Source organism: Thermobia domestica, chromosome 10, assembly GCF_964235325.1.
Source record: "Thermobia domestica chromosome 10, izTheDome1.hap1.1, whole genome shotgun sequence".
NCBI classification, from domain to species: Eukaryota; Metazoa; Arthropoda; class Insecta; order Zygentoma; family Lepismatidae; genus Thermobia; species Thermobia domestica.
In genome coordinates this window covers 110,925,606-110,943,890 of record NC_137463.1, presented here as the reverse complement: position 1 = coordinate 110,943,890, position 18,285 = coordinate 110,925,606, and the positions used below count along the sequence as shown (strand labels likewise).

The 18,285-nt window shown below is 36.6% G+C and overlaps 1 protein-coding gene across 2 annotated transcripts in view; it reads right to left on the bottom strand.

Moving 5' to 3' along the window:
• LOC145662655 (CUE domain-containing protein 2) overlaps positions 1 to 18,285 on the bottom strand; it is a 58,507-nt gene that overhangs the window by 18,500 nt on the left and 21,722 nt on the right. For both annotated transcript variants that reach the window (XR_014127076.1, XM_081728449.1), the window contains exons 5-6: positions 13,975 to 14,151; positions 3,635 to 3,760 (exon numbers count right to left, since the gene is read on the bottom strand). Coding sequence is in view for 1 of the 2 variants with exons in the window: in XM_081728449.1 (XP_081584575.1) it covers positions 3,635 to 3,760; positions 13,975 to 14,151 (303 nt within the window). In the remaining variant the exon portion in view is untranslated. The remainder of the gene's footprint in view (positions 1 to 3,634; positions 3,761 to 13,974; positions 14,152 to 18,285) is intronic.

Genomic DNA, 18,285 nt, shown 5'->3' with positions numbered 1-18,285 from the left:
TGTACACGAAAATGCAACATGGGTATTTCATACGATTGACCGAAGTAAGTATTACGTAGTAACATCGAAATGAATAATTTTGGCAAAGGAAGAACTTAGTGGATACTAAAAGTAAACTTCTGGAGTTGGGATTTGATGTGTAGTCAAGAGAGCTGAAGATCAAACAGAGATCACTACAGAAAACGTGAGTATTTCACACTCTCTGCTACGCTGGCATCGTTATAACAGTCCTGCCTTGCGCCATTACAATTAGAAAGGCCAATCCAGTTCAATTAATTTGAGTGTTCCATTGCTGTAAAGTGATATCATAATTTCTCAAGTACAGCTAAATTAATTATCTTATCACTAACACCAATTACAGATGGTGATCACAAAAATGGAAACACCTGTAGTTGGCAACACGTCAGATGTATGGGTTGGCAGTGGTGTCGTGGCGCCCGCTGCGCCGGACCGCTGGTGGTGATGTGTTAGGTCGGTCTCCATACTACGTCAGGCGCAGTGGAACAACAGTGTCCAGTGGCTGCAGCAGACGAAGGTAGTGTAAAATGGGAGACCTCTCAGATTTTCTAAGAGGGCAAATTGTTGGTGCGCGGTTATGTGGAGTGAGTATGACGGCAGTGGCTACTGTGTTAGGTGTGTCGCGTGGAACAGTGTCGAAGGTGATGACGGCCTACACAACACACGGGAAAACCACATCGGGGAAGCGGAACAGTGGGCGGAAGAAAATCATGAGTGACATGTCACGCCGGGTATTAAAGCGCATTGTCACGCAGAAGCGTTGTGCCACTGCGGAGCAAGTGACGGAGAACTCAATCAGCACCTCCCCCACCCTGTTTCGACAATCACAGTCCGCCGCGAATTACATGACATGAACTTACGGGTCATGTTGCACGGGCCAAACCGCTCATCAGGGACCATAACGCTTTCGCACGCCGCAAATGGTGCCGCGACCATGCCACTTGGACCGTTGAGGACTGGAAACGTGTGATATGGTCGGATGAGTCATTCTTCACTCTATTCCCAACCACGGGCCTTGTTTATGTGTGGAGAACGCCCAAAGAAGCTTATGATCTGCAGTGTCTCCGCCCAACTGTGAAACATGGCAGCGGCTCGGTGATGCTGTGGGCCGCCACATCGTGGTTTTCATTGGGTCCTGTGGTCACACTTAGCGGACGAATCACTGCCAACGATTATGTCGCAATTTTAGGAGACCACTTGCATCCTATGGTCCGGATGTTGTTCCCGGACAATGACGACATCTACCAGGATGATAATGCACCCATTCACACAGCTGGCGTTGTTGCAGCGTGGTTTGAGGAACATCGGGATGAAGTTCAACACCTCCCCTGGCCCGCCCAATCCCCAGATCTCAACATAATTGAACATCTGTGGTCCGTCTTGGAAACACGACTCCGGCGACGATTTCCACCTCCATCCTCTCTCACAGAACTGGCCGATGCCCTGCACGAGGAATGGTGTAAAATTCCACTTGCTACTATTCACGACCTCTATGCCTCCATCCCACGTTGCATCAAGGCTGTTCTGAAGGCGAAAGGTGGCCCGACACCATATTAATCTGGTAAGTTGCAATTTAGTTCAGGTGTTTCCATTTTTCTGATCACCATCTGTAACATTCTAATGATAACTTATAAGATATCATATCTGCTTGAGTCCCACGCGATCCAGCCCATCCTGCCAAGTTTAGATGTAGTTTGGCTATAGGTCAATCTAACTGAAATTTGTAACACACGACACAATTTTATCACATGTTCTTAATATATGGACACTGTATTGTCCAAGCACAGCATCTAGGGTGTAATACAAGCCATGTAATCTGGGTGGAGAGCACCGACTTCAGGTGTGAGAGTGTGTGTGACTGTTCTGGCAAGCGAACTGGTTGGCGTAGTGGTTAACGCATCGGCACGGTATGTCGGAGATCCCGGATTCAAGTCCCGGTTCAGTCATTCACTTTTTCACTCTTCGTGAGTCATTCACACCTACAGAGAATTTGGTGTATAAAAATAAGTTTAAATCGGTTGTATCCTCCTTTCATTAATATATAGTAATTATTCTACTCCATAATTATAAGCTTTGGTAACCTTTTGTAAATATGCACACTAGCCTAATATGTTCAAAACACTTTAGCAAGTTGATCAATTTCTTGGTAAAATTGCGCACAAGTAATGATAAAGATGGAGAATTTTAGTATTTCAGTTTCGCTGATGTATACTGAGCAAAACAAGTATGACTGCCGTAGTCACGTGACCAATACTTGTCAAAGTAAGCTAATTTTGCATTTGAGCGAACCTCAAGCTTTTAAAATACATTGAAAATTTTCGTTTCGTTTGGTTTCAATTTTTTATCAATAAACCTAATGCACTTCCCCCGATAGCTGCTCAAGTATACGTACGTCTCTTATTCGGGCTTAACACATGAATGAAATGCAATCGATCAATTAATGATTTGATATAAGTACTTCCCTTATGCACACGCGGTCAAAAATATATTAAAACCCTTTTTTTTCGGTGCTGGCCGTAATATTTAGTGATCTTTAATCGTAAGCTAGTACGCAACTTAGTAATAAGCAGAGGTCGGATTTTTATGAACTAAATATTTTGAAAATGGTATGCATTTATATTCTTAAATGGTAGAAATATGACAAAATGAATCACAAAAAAATAAAGAAATATTTAACGTAAATTCTTAACAATAGCAATATATTAAGAATTTTACAAATTTACAAAGTTATTTTGTCCTGAATCAATGTCTTTAACCTCTGAAGCATCGATCACATAAAATTGCTGATCGCATAACGAAAAAAGTTGAATAGTTCTGTCCCTGTTGCCAATACTGAGAAATATATTTCTGAACAATAAGTGAAAATCATCTAAAATATGTTCAAAAGTATGCCTTTATAACACTTGAGGTCCAAATATGACCTACTGCTAAAATAAGGTCAAACATGCATTTAAACGATCAATAAGAAACCATATTTACGTTTTCACACGAGTAGTCAGAAATGCGTTTATATTTAATTAGACATGTAAAAAGATAACCAGAATAAAAATCTGTCACAGAAATCTGAGCCTTAGTGATAAGGATTCTCCGATATAAGACTAGCATACGCTTCTTAGAATGCGCAAGACTCGGGCATGGGAACTCACTTACTTAGGATTTCACGTAAGCTAAGGTTCACGTCTCATATACCCTCTATCCTGAAAAGGGACGTTAAACTCCAAATCACGAGAAAAAATAGTTTGAGAGAGAATACTAAAACGACAAACTACAATATCAAAAGCAACGTATACTGTTACACTACTTTGAACTGCACTGTATTTTGCCTCTTATCATCTCTTGTCTACTCGCTCACACATGCCTTTGGTGCACAAGATTACGAGTTCGATCGTGGTAGGGCGGTGCCGAAAACACAACGTGGTTCGAACGTCTTGCACCACTGATGACAAGCACGTAACACAAATCTATCAATATAAGAACCAGAAATGAATATGATTGGAGAGCACGCATGACTTTGTTCTCAATTGTTCTGAAAGATTGTTAAAACAATTGGAAGTTTTAGTATGGGTTGAATATGAAGTACATTTAATGCAAGTGCATTCAACTATGAAATACTTACAGATTTAGGCGCTACTGGACGATGTTCCCGCTCGTCTTCAGCCTGGTCAATGTAACTGTATCGAGCTATAATCCTCTCTTTTAGCTCCTGATCATCCACCTTTGGTTTCTGCCTTTGGCTGCCGGGCTGAAATTTATTACTACTATTCAGTATCAAAGCATCAACCAACACACACACACACAAAGTAACAAGATATGCTCAGAACAAAACGATACGTGAAATAGAAAATTCAGAAATAAAGTAGGTATCCTCTATTTAATTCTGTAGTGTGCAGATACTCAGCATCCCAATCAAATGCAGGTGAGGAATGTCGTTCAATTAGCTCAGAAATCGACTTGTAGGTTACTCTTGTATTACCATAAATACTCGAACAAGAGAATGTAAATGGGAATAAGAACTGACAACTCAAACGCAACTAACATTACGAAATGTTATGCTTCAATGCGTAAATGAAACTCAACAATTTCAAATGATAAAGTAGTGATTAGATTAGGTGGTAAGTGAAAGAGAGAGAATAATAATTAGAATAGGAAACGAGCACTTGCTTTAATTATACAGGGTGAGTAAAAAGTCCTTAGACACCTGCATAAGTTTGAAAATCGACGGGAAAAGTAAAAAGTGATGATGGGAACAGAGGTTTGATGAGCGGCCGCAAATTTTGGAGTGTATGTCATTCATGGCCGTCATCTTGGATTCAAGTCAATTTTTTTTTTTAAATGGGAAGGGGGGTGTGTATGACACATCAAATAACACTGGCTTGAGCTCAGGAATTTGGTGGTGTAATTTGTTTTTTCTATCTTGTACAGTTTAGAAGTTACTAATGTTCAAAGGTGGGAAATTACCTTGATACTGAATGCTACAACATATGTTCTACGTGTTGTCCATCCCGTGCAATGCACAACTGTAGTCGCCGCAACCACTCTGACTGCATACGGAAGAGAATGTCTCCTGAAATTTGGTCACAGGCTTGTTCCTCCGGTGTCTCAAATCACGGATTGTCTCACCATACATTATCTGCTTAAGATGTCCCCAGAGATCAAAATCAAGGGGCGTTAAGTCAGGGGATCTCGGCGACCAATCCACTTCCCTGGCAGTTGTTCATCCAACCATTCACGGATACCAATACCATAGTGTGGAGGGGCTCCATCGTGCTGAAAATAAGATGGGAAAATGTCGTCAGCGTTCAGTGTGACATTTTCAGCAGCAGCATCAGATACTGTGGTGCAGTTAAGGTGTTGTAAATGAAAAATGGCCCAATGATGCGGGTATCCCATATGCCATACCACACCATCACTTTCACTGCACTATGTTCTCAACTCGGGTCAATCCAGTTCGGATTTGCGTCACACCAGTATCGACAATTATGTCGATTAACCTCCCCGTTCAAAGTGAAATACGCCTCGTCGCTGAACAGTATTCCCTTGGCAAACGCAGGATCCAGTTCGTGCTGTTCAGTAGCCCACATGCAGAACTACAACCGGCGATCATCCTTGTTCAGTTTATGTTGCATGTGCAGCTTGTAAGGATGCCACTGATTGGCGCGCAATATCCGGAAAACGGAGGATTGGCTTATGGCACATGCTAGGGGCACACGACAGGTACTTCGTTTAGGACTTTTCACAAACGACGCAACAACCGCCGTTGCAGTTTCCTCATTGGTCGCCCACTACGTGCCCTATCTTGAACGAAGCCCGTCTCCCGGAATTTGGTGATCACGTGAGCCACCGTGCTGTGCGATAGCGGTTCTCTGTCTGAGTGCCGTCTGTTGTAGTCAGCTGCTATTGTTCGGTAGCTGCGTTCCCCTGATGTAAAGATGATTTCGATCTTCTGTTCACGTGTCAGACCCATTTTAGATCACCTGGAACAAAGAGAGAACTGGGTCAGTATCAAGGTAATTTCCCACCTTTGAACATTAATAACTTCTAAGCTGTACAAGATAGAAAAAAACAAATTACACCACTAAATTCCTGAGCTCAAGCTAGTGTTATTTGATGTGTCATACACCCTCCTTCCCATTTAAAAAAATTGACATAAATCCAAAATGGCGGATTTCAAGATGGCGGCCATGAATGACATACACTCCAAAAGTTGCGGCCCCTCATCAAACCTCTGTTCCCATCATCACTTTTCTCCCTCTCCCGTCGATTTTCAAACTTACGCAGGTGTCCAAGGACTTTTGACTCACCCTGTACTTTATTCTCGATATTGCTGCAGTTCCAATAGATGATATAACGAATTTGTTGTGTAATTTCCTGACATGGATGCAATGGAAATAATGCTAAACTTGACGACTGGATTTTATATCCCGTCAAATCTGCCAGGGGCGATGAATGGACTGTCGTAACTCTACCTGATGATAATATCTGGAAGATGGCTTCGTTTATGGGCTGCTTCTGCGGTGATGAATTAATGAAAGCCGCCGGACGGTCCTTGAGACGATCGTGGCCCCCAATAGTGGTTGCTCTGGTAGTAGTGCTCTTCACTGTACGTCTAACAACACAATCCACCACGAGAAATGTGTTCCAACAGTTTTGATAGGAGAGGACGATGATGTGTTCAGTCATGCAACATGAAAGACTCGTACAATGCAAAGGAATGTGGCATCATGGTTGAAGGAACACTAGCCTATCGTTTATTGGTTTTTCTAACAGAATGATGAAATGAATGTAATGATTTTACAAGTACTTGTCAGACAATGTACGGTTGGTCTAAATAAAATGTTTCCTTAAGTTGAATTAATGAATTGAGTGAGATTTAGAAAAGATTTTAAGTGATTCGATTTTAACAGTAAATCGAACGATTTTAACAGATTTTAAATAGTCCAATGAATATGCAGTCGCCAAAAACTTTACAGTAATTTCACAATATAGCACAGTACTGCACAGTAATGATGATGTAATTCGTATATTAAATGTCATTATTCGGTAAAATCCATCACTTCTATTATTTTTTTCTAAACTAAATCAACTGATTCTTAGATACAGAAACATTCACTGTGAAAAGTACGTAATGGGCATTCAAGTCTTATCAGTGATCAACAGTCTTCAGCCCTAATTATTATTATCGAAATATCATTACTTCAATGTTACCATTAGATACTGCCACTACTGATGAAAATCTTTCATTTCTCTATGCTTGGCCCACCAATATAAAATGTCGAACTAGGAATTTTCCTATCTACTACTAATATACAGATCATCTCTAAACTTGGAATATAATTCAACTTCTTCAACTCCTTTCGAATTGTGTAAAAATCGACCCCAGTAGTTGACCTCATAAACATGTAACGTTTTCCATCGTTTAAACTAGTTCTGCATGACACATAATGAAATCATGAGAAATTATAAACGTCTTCAAAAATTCTGTTTTTAAATATTTGTGTGAATTACCATATACATACTGAATTCTCAAGGTTTCGACGACTTTCTGTTAAAGAAATATATTAGTAAATTGGATTAAGAGGTTCAAGAGAAAAAGACTTCGCCAGTTGTCTTACAATAATAACTCAAAACTACTTATATACAAATGGGTTCGCGTCTATTCTGCATCCTTTATGGATGGACATCGGTAAATTACTGCAGTCCGCTTCTATGCCTTCTAATGAAGTCATTGAAACTGTGCCTGTTGGAAATAATAACCATTCTACAAGGGTAGTGAAGAAAGAACTATCGTTCACTGCATTCTGCTTTCTTCCCTTCTAGTGACAATGGTGGTTGGAACTCATCATCTGTCAAAGCACCAACTTCCGAATTTAATTTTGTATTTTTCAATGTATTAATGTACGACTCAAAAATATGACTTTGAATTCTAGAGATTTCTTTGAACGACTTATTTCTTATATGCAGACTGAAAATGAAATCCGTGCTAAAAATGGGAAAGTTCGGTTTAATGTCAAAATGTGGCCTATATGCGTAATACTACTCAGTTAAAAATCGGACTATCTACTATTTACTGTGGAAGCAGTTCAAATAATCCTCAGAAGAATGCGCGTAGGTCTATGTGCCATCAGTTCTTAAGTAACATCTGGGCTTTTTACTCAACATTTTCATTTTGGCACTTAGCACGGATTTTATAGTCAGTCTACAGATGTATGTATGTTTAGTATTCATCTAGACAGTATGTTCAGATTCCTTCAAACGCTTGGAAAGACCGAGAGTTGAAATATCACTGTTGGTATCTCAAATGTGTTATTTCACTCTTGTAGAAATATACCTCTTTTTCACGTTATGTACACCTCTAGACAATAACGTCTTCCCTGATAAACGCCTAATTAATTTAAATGCCCAGAAAAAAAGTTTCATGTTCAACTAGAAAAAGGGGAAGTGGCATATCCTTGCCTAAATTCACATTTCATCTATTTTCAACCTCAATACGAAGGTTCATTGGGTTATATTCAACTGATATTAAAAGTGCATTTACCCTATGAAAATCCATGGCACCGCCAGCACCGGTTGTGTTCTATCGCCCAACATCGTAATTTACACTACAACAAACTACCTCTTAGCAACCCATTTCCTTTTCGCAGGTTTTTCAATAGGCCAAAGAGGGCGTTATTGCAGACGTCGCATGTACATGGATTGACATAAGGGCCCTTCCCAGACACGAATGTCATGAAAGGGAATAACACGGACTCCCTTTTCTTGCTTCATGTCGTAAAATTAACCGGGTGGATGTTTTCTCCATGTGGATCCGCATCTGGAGGCTTATTCTGCATCAGTCGTTACGTGAGCTGGCTATCGAGATGTGACATAAGTCGCTCGAAAGCGCTTGTTTCTAACACTTTAATTATAGCTAACGACTTTTTCGTGAGCTAAGTAACAAGAAGCAACTTCGCTCAAGTACATAGCAGAGGGACAGGAGAGATCGCTACTCGCAAGCGAAAATAAGATGAATATTTCTACTTCTGTTGCTTGCCTTTTAGTTCATTAAGTTGAAAATAATAAATGTAAAGGTCTTGTTTGATTGTACGAATGCCTGAGCCCTTGTGAAGAATTATTTTACAAAATTGATTCGGATTTCTAAACATCTTGCGAATAAAATAATATGCCAAGTTAAATCCAGGGTACAATTTAAAAACCCGGGTGCAAATATAGCATCTTGAAACTATGAGTGAAACTTATTAATTTAGAAACCACGAACACACTTATGGGTAATGATTAAGAACAAGTATACCAATACCTAAATAGTTCACAGAAGAAATGTGTTACATAAGAAGGAAAGACTATTGCTGAAGTAGGTAAAGTATAGATACGATTTACCTGTAAGGCAATAGCGAACAATTTCAGAGAACAAAACCATCACTCATTATGTTTCCATTTTCCATACTAAATGCATAGTCTGCTCCTAACGATAAAAATGTGCTACTTCGTTCTCTTTCAAACAGTTATCTTAAAATATGCAATGTGAACCACTCAACCACATGAAAAGACCGCGTAACAAGTATATGGTACTACTGATAAAAAGTGAGGGAGGTGATACTTTTTTTTTTTTAATGCTGCTATTGGAGATCATGAAATAAAATACAGAAAGTGCAAAACCACGTACCGGCAAAGTTCATGCGAACAAAAAGCATGTTAGATAAGTGGTGTATGCAAGTAAAATAGGTCTATTCTATATAGTGCCAAACCCTCTGTACTAATCGCCTATCTCTGCTCAATCAGACTCTTACAATCTCCGCTTCAACACCAAACAAATCCCACCGAGGAAGGAACTCACTAAAATATAACTATTTTTTAAGCGGTTTGAGTCGAATTTTCAAAAGAACTCATAGTCATTTAGCATCGCTCATGAAAAGATCGGTGGCATATTTTTGGATTTGGGGGGGGGGATTTTTTTGCTTAAAATTCGTACTTTCTTGTTATATTTTCAGCATTTTTTGATGGTTTAGGTTAAGTTAGGTTAGCATTTTTGGATTTGAGGGGCCAGAACTCTTTGCTTAAAATTCATACTTTCTTCCTATATTTTCTGTTTTTCGATGGTTTAGGCTAGTTTAGGTTAAGTTAGTACTTAGTAATTACCCTTACGTAACATCAACTCATTTCACCTGTAAACATAACGTTTTTACCTTTCGGTCCCCCCAGTTCCAAAACTATCCCAGATGGGTAACGAGAAAGTCAAGTCGCTAGCCACTAATCCTGATCCTTGTTGACTCTGTACAAGCGAGGAATGTCTTTCTAATAGATTTGGGTCATGCTGGATCCTTGAAAGCAGATCTCATTTACCTCCACGTTTCTGCCCATCTTAGTACCTCTAGCCTTCTAAATAATTGTAACCGGTCAGAACCAAGATTCTTTGCCGAAAACTTTCTCCGCACTGGTGGTGAAACTCGGTAGTCCTCTCCTAGACGAATCACGGTATGTAACTGATCAAATCTTGCCAATGTAGGCCTTGTCCAATGTAACAATCAGCTTCCATTTTAACCTTATCAAGTGCCTTCCGTATGGTATTATTCTTACGTTTAGCAATGTGGTGTAGAAGAGGCTTGTGAACCCGGCCTTTGCGGACGCACCACAGGCAAGACGACAAATGACGTAGCTAGTGGTGTACGCAAGGGGCGTGTCGAATTTTAACATCTCCGCCCCTGAGAAAGATGATATGCAAAAACAAATTAAATAATACAAACATAGGAGCTTGATCCCCCTCCCCTTTCCCGCTTCTCATGATGAAATTCTGAGTACTCTACTACACGTAGCTGATAATGGATGGCGCCAGATTTAGTCTCTAGGCCATGTCACGTTGCGGCGGTAGATTCTCCTGGGCTGTCAACGAACTCAACGAACTCAAAGAACTCAACGAACCACCTAATGTGGGATTTTTCTGATAACTTTGAAGGAGCCCCTTTTGTTGGCAAGGTTGTAATAAAACATTTGCTATCCTGTAGATAGAATAGATAGAATGTACCCTATAAGCTTTGGTCTATGTCGTGAATGAATGTCATCTTAGGTTAAGAGCACAATTTAGTTATACGTGTGAACCTAACATAGGTAATATTTGTTTCATCAGCTGATATCTTCGATCTCTCAGATAGTTATTAATAAGCTATTGGATACTGATGAAGTTATCTAAGTAGTAGCAATGGAACTACAATTTTTTTTTCTAGTAAGCCTCCTTGTGAAAAGACACAAGGAGTAAATGATATACTTCTTCATTTCCGACGAATTAGTCTATCCGCAGAAGTTTTTTTTTTTTCTTTCTTCTTTCCTCTTCACTTGCTAAAGATGAGTTAACATGTATCGGATTACATTGGGATTTCATCCAAAGTTTGACATTTTTTAAAAATTTTTCTTTCTGTTCTCAGGACGGATCTATTTTTTTTCTTTTCCCAGATTTATTTCTCATCTTGTGTCACAGATGTTCAAGTTTTATTTCTTTCTAATTCTCGTCTTTCTCTAGTTTTCTTTTTCCGCCTTTGAATTTTCTTCTCCTTTCTCTCCTTCTTTTCTTGTCTATATTTTTCCTATTTTCGAACTCCCGGTAACTAATAATGACGCAAATATTGTTGTCTTTCACATACACGGTCGTAATTGAACTAATCCAAATATTAGTCTTGAACGGAAAGAAAACTATCATTACGCCGATGATAAATGCACTTGTTAAACGACAATATTTGACAATTGTTAAACAACAATATTTGACAACTGCTCATTGCATTGCTTACGAAGTTCTGGCGACCGTTAAAAAAAAATATAATAAATAAATGTGTCACTACAAGGTTTCTGCATGGGCCTCATTTGTACTCCCCTAGTTACGATGTCTTGAGCTGTTTTCACATTTCCCGACACATTTACTATGAAATGTATGAAAAATGTCCCGGAAAAGAGCCATATATACATTTACCACTAATGGTTCTATTTCGGGGGCATTTCACTAGCAACAAAGGAGCATTCCCGCACCTGCAACCTGAGACACGAAACTGACGACATTGGTGTCACGGTGCTGGTGGAACTACACAAATCGATGAACCTCCTGTAATTTTTAACCTTTTGAATTCAAAATGCTAAAAAGAAGTTAACAAAATTTAGCAAGCTTTTACTTAGAAACGTAAAGGCCGCCACACAGGGTTGGCAAGAACCTGCTTTTTATTGAAAAAAACAAAAAAACCCATATTTTTAACCTTTTTTTTTAAAAGAAATAATCTGCTCTATGTATTTATATCACATATGGACAGAAATAAGTGTTTCGCCTTGCTGTTATTATACAGCAACCGGGTTATGCTGGAAGGAGTCACTTAAGCTTAAAGCGGAATCCAAACAGCTTCTCGGCTTACATCCGAGAGAAATTGTCCTCCATTTGAACCCGAAACCAGGACTAATTGGCCACAAATGCGATACGTCTGCAGACTCACTCACGAAGGATTCCTGATAAAAAATACGTTGTACTGATCTTTACATATTTGTTAATATAATTGTGAAAAGCCATTTCAGAAGGACAAAAAAAGTTGCACAAATGAAAACCATTATACAGAATTACATATGGATAATTTCAAAATACTGCAGAGTACAGAAGAACTAATTTAGTCCAAGTTACTTTCCTACGAATTTTATTAGTCCAAGTTAAGAAATACAACGACTTAGTATGCATATCAGTAAGAAAGTGAATAAAGATACGAATTAGTTGAATCCACTTTGGTTCTGATCCATTTATACATAAAGAGATACCGAAGATACTTCTGATTTCAATAAATGGTCTCGTGGGGTTTGTATGACCTTCTCCTCTCAAAATGTACGGCACTTCGATGTATTTTATTAACAGTTAACATTATTAAAACGAACAATATTTAGAATTTTTCTTTGATTGCAATTGCATAACAATAATAACAAATTATTAAAAAAAAAAATCACAAAAGAAACATTCATAAACTTATAAAAAGTACAAAAGTTGCTTTTGTGACATAATCTCTTTGAGTACTGGATGGGGAATTTAGGTCTGAATATAATACGAATAATATACAGGAGTGAAACGTGATAACCCACAAATGTGCTTTTATCAACGTTTTAGAAACACTTACATTTTTACGAACATTTTTCGTCTTTTGGTTTAAACCAGTTGGTTGTTTAAAAAAAAAAAAAAAAAAAGGCTTAAATCGGTTTAAATCACCTTAGTTTAAACCAGCCAACCCTGCCGCCATACCACAAATTTTTTTAATCTTCTTCCTGAAGAAGTGAGAAGTTCCTGTAGTGACATGCATCCAGAAAGATACTGATAACTTAAAGCAATCTTATAAGCGGATTGAACTTGAAGAGGATTTAAATAAATCTCTTTAACTTAGCTCATGAAAAACTGGACGAAAATGCAAACGTTTTAAAAACTTAAAGAGAAGAGTTAAAGAAGTGTATGAAAGTAATTGATGTCATTAAAAATGAAAATTTAACTTTAAAGAAAGCAAGTTAATAAATTACAATTACAGGTTGATGAAGCAGATCAATACAGCAGATGAAATGCTACAGAGATTCATGATATTCTTTCTTTTCTTAATGAGGATGTCGTATTTAACTTTGAAAAAAAAAAAAAAAAAAAATCAATTTCACATCTTTATGTAATAGAAGGCAATTTATGGAACTTGTTTTCCTTTATGAGTCTATGAATGGAATTATAGATGATCGAGAGTTTCTTAAACTAATGTATTTTAATACCAATAAAATCTCCATTTTACTGTAACAGATCACATTCTGAAGCTCATTGAAATTCTCATGTTAATTAGACAATGTGAAAGATATAATAATCTTATAAAAATGAAGATGAAGATTTTGTGATGCTTTATTGGGTGTATCTAAAAGCAGTAAAGAAAGCTATGAACTTTAATGAAACAAGTACAATATTAAATTTATGATGTTTGAAGACAGAATGATAATGTTTTATAATGATATGTCTTTGATTATTTCAAGGGAAATGAACAATATGATAACTTTATTGTATTTGGGTTTTAAATTTGTGTCAATTTTTACATTCATTATTTATGATTTGCGAGATTGTTATTGTCATTTTATTTAATTTCGGTATTTCTTAGCACACTTTCTGTTCTTCTTGGGAATATTTTATTTACAGTTTTTATTATTTTTAATTTACTATTTTGGATTATGTAATCCTATTCTAATCAAGGTAATTTCAAAAAGAAAGAATGTAATTTTGTGATACTTTGCTATTTGTTACTCTTTGATAACTTTTTTTTTCTCCCTTGTAACTTTTTCTTACTTTTACTACATTTGAATCTATGTATTTTTGCTTTCTTTTTATGGAAATCATCCTATACACTAAACTGTATGCAAGCTTATTATAATTGGAGCTTAAGCTCTGTGATAGGTGCAAATAAGTTAAATACATAAAAACCAAATATTAAGTACCTGCATTGCTGAATTTGCTGTCAAGCTTTGTCCAGCCTCTTGCCTGTGTAATACTAATTGTGCAGCTCGGCCAACATCTCCACCAGCAATAGCCAAACAATGTTTCACTTCTATACTGCACGAACCAGGGAACATCTCTTGGAGTAGACGAATCTGAGTATTCAAATAACTACAATCCTTGATGAAATAACACGAAAGACGGAATATAGATGTTTAAATCCAAAATAAAAATAAATAAATATTATTTACTCTTCTACTATATGCTATGTTATACGTTCAATTGATCCTACAGATGTTACTGACTGAGAAACAATATTATACCATCGTCGTCGTATTCGTTTAGTGAACCAAAGACACTTTTAAAAAGATTTAGTAAGTATGAACGCTCAAGACTGAGCAAATTACAAACCATGTATGGTCAGACCATCATGTATAATTTTATAAGTTACTTAGTTTCTGAGTACAATATGGACTGATTATAAGGCAGGTAGTACGCGACGGTAAATCCATCACGCTAAGCATATCCTTCGCCTATAACATTCTCAAAGAGAAACAGCAACAAAATGTTTTGTTTCTGTTAAAATATTTACACTATCCTTTCTAAATATACACTGATAGTGTAATAAAGAAGTAATTTCTTCTAATATCATACGTATAATACATACCAAGCATACTTAATGATTTCCTATCCATTTAAAAAAAAAAAAAAAAAAATCCTTTACATGATCATCCGCTTGCTCACCATCTAAAATCTCTGTGCCCAGTAGTTAGGTAATATAAAGAGACGCACAAGGGTAATTTATTTTATTATTATTATTCTAAAGTTTTCAAGGTTATGTCCAAATTATATTTTTGGAAAACCTACAAAAATAACAAAACAAGTACTACCCATGTATACGTGAACATTTTGGGGACAAGGTTCTGATTTTCACCATCCACTTGATCACTGCCTTCGATACTACCAAAGAATAACACTTCAAAATAACAAGCACAGAGAAACATATAATGTATGAAGAAACGTTGTTAACAATAATGCTTCAAACTGTTTAATTTTACCATGAAACACAAAGAATAATAAATGCACGACTGGACTGGAATTCGAACATAGACAGGGTGGAAAAAAATCATGATTTTTTTTTAAAAAATCATTTTTGTTGATTTTTTTGATTTAAATCGATTTTTTTGATTTAAATCAAATCTTTTTCCTCGTATAATACAAGTCGCGAACTGAAGAAAAAGCATTAGGAATTAGTATTAAATGCTAATTATGCCATTTAAGTGAAAGTATTGGGGTTGAATTTTGAATTATCCCCAATCGTTAATCTATATCAATCCCAAACAATGTTTTTTAACCTTTTAAATTATGACTCTTTTTAAAGGTAAATTATAGACTTCCAGTCAAGCAGCTACAGCATCATCCCAATTTATCCTAGGATCATGGTACATTCATCACTCTCTTTAGAATAGAACAGCTTTTGAAACGGTAACATTCACATTTTCCTATCATGTCCCTGAAGCGGGGAATTTTGAGAATAATCGGCATTAAAAAAAAAAAAAAAAAAAAAAAAAAAAAAAAAAAAAAAGATCCCCTCTGGATTCCCCTGTGTTAACGCACAGATCTCAAAATCAACTAGGAAATACTAAGAGCTGTACTAAATGTGTATACAAAATTTCAAGCTTCTATCTTGAGTAGTAAGGGTGAGGAAGCTTTTTAACAATGAGCTAAGAACATTCCCACAATGCCCCAGATGACCCGGATGTAATATAAAGATTTCCTCAGACATCCCTATTTATCCTAGGATCATGATTTGTACATTATCCTCTTCAGAATAAAACAAATTTTCAAACGGTACCCTTCAAATGTCTTCATCATGTATCTGGGGCGGGGAAATCACGAAAAAAGGAATTTTCTGTTAAAAATATTTTTTTTCTTAAATTTTTACCTCTGTGGACCCCTCCCCCTGTTTTAAGGCAGAGATCTGAAACAAATCTGAAAAATACTGAGGGGTACACTGAGTAAATGTGCAAAATTTCAGTCTTGTAGGTGCAAAAGTAAGCCCGCGAAAAATAATATTCCCCAAATACCCTAGATTCCCGTATAAAACAGGATCTCAGGTAACATTTTACTGAGACATCCCTATTTATCCTAGGAGCATAGTACGTACATCATTTTCTTCAGAATAGAACAGCCTTTCAAACGGTACCATTCATATGTCTCCATCTGAGGCGGGAAAATCACGAAAAAAGCTATTTTTGTTAAAAATATCCTTTTTGAAACATTTTTGCCTCTCTGGACCCCGCTGTTTCCACGCAGAGATATGAAAACATCTGAAAATTATAAAGGGGTGCACTGAACGACTGTGTAAAATTTCAGTCTTCTGAATGCAAAATGTAACCCGCCAAAAATAATAATAATACGCATAACAAAAAATATATTTTTAAATTTATGACGTCATCACACACTATGCCTCAACGCAGAAAGGCATGGAAGCATATGTAACGTGTTCTAAAATGCCTCCAGTCTTGAAGAAAACTAAGTAAAAAGCCTTATTGGTACTTTTTAATCGAATAATGAAGATTCTACCCTATCACCTAAAAATAGGTTATAAAGATTAAGCATTAAGGAAAAAGTACAACAACGTTTATCAAAATGACACTTTTTTTCACAAAAGTTACTGATATTTGGCAAGGGCCCATTTTTTAAAACTCAGAACTAGCTTGCGACATGAAATACATAAATTTCGCCTAAAGTTATAAAATTAACAAAAAAAAAAAAAAAAAAAAAAAAAAAAAAAGAGAGAGAGAGAGAGAGAGAGAGAGAGGTGATAGGACCCCTCTAAATACGCCCAATTGTCTGGGAACAAACAGACACGTTCAAAAAAGAATTTTCGTCCTAAATGTCGATGGTAATTTCTTCGTTGGAATAGTTAACGATTTTAAAACCCAAACCCAATGTTACGAAAAGAAGAAAGCAGGATTGCTCCGTTACCTGTTCAAAACGGGATTTTCCCTAATCATCGTCTGCATTACACTTGTTTTCATACTATACTGTACATTTGAATCTTATTGTATTATGATTATTAACTTCCATAATCGAAATAACAGAACAGAAACCGGATTTTACTTATTTTCACTTTAAATTAATTTATTTCGGAATTCGATTTAAATCAACGATTTTTATTTAAAAAATCAAGTGATTTAAATCTTGATTTAAATCAGTCTGATTTAAATCAATCCACCCTGAACATAGATCTCTGGTTTACCGTGTCGATGCGTTAACTACTATAGTATTTCCGTATCCGCTCACTGAACAGTCATATTCTATCATTGTGGAACTCGGTGGACAAACAGTAAGCCGGAGACCTGGATGCGAGTCACTGCCCAGTCGTACAATTTTCACTCTTTTTGTAACATCAGGGTGTCTACTAAAATTTCAAAAAGAAATTTCGTGACTTTTACGTGACCTTTTCTTTAACAAATCATAAAATTTTCTAACATTTTGAAGAGCAAATTTGGGTGCGAATTAGACCGAATTTTCATCCATGCGATAGAAACGTACTTTGCTTGCGATTTGGTAGCGTCTAAACCGACCATAGACATTTTTTATGGTGAATTTTTACGTTTTATATAACAAAATTTTCCAATCTGTACTTACATTTGTACAGTTAAAAAAAAATCGTGACCCAAAAGCTAAATTTCGTGACTTTTTCGTGACTTTCATGACCGATAGACACCCTGAACATGGAATTCATACCTCATGAGGAAGTGTAATATAAATTGGATATTTCCTCGGTTTATTAATATAATGCGAAAGTACTAATTTATAGTTAATAAGAAAGAAAAGAAAAATGTGCAAAAAAGTGCCTAGGACTATTGCTTACTAGTGCTCAGCTTGATAGTATTTTATCATTACTATCAAATAATCGTAAATACACAAATAAATACAACTATTAATAACGCATAGGATGTTATCCTAAGTTCGGACGAATTAGACGTGGATGTTACTTTGCGCAGCAAAGGGCAAAGAAGAGGAATGAACTGATTTATAAAGTCACCAACGAAAGCGATTACATTTTTTGTTGTGATTTAACGTTTCTTTAAGCAACCAGACAGTCCATAGCTTAATATAGGATTCAAAACATACTAACTTCCACAGGAGATTGAGTCTAAGTCTCCCGCAGCACAACATTGTTCTTTTCATCAAGACAACAACTTGTATACACCGAAATACACAGCGTACGTGAAAATGATGTTCCAGATCATGTCCATTTGTTATTCTAAATGTATTGAGCTTTTCTGTAAATGTAAAGC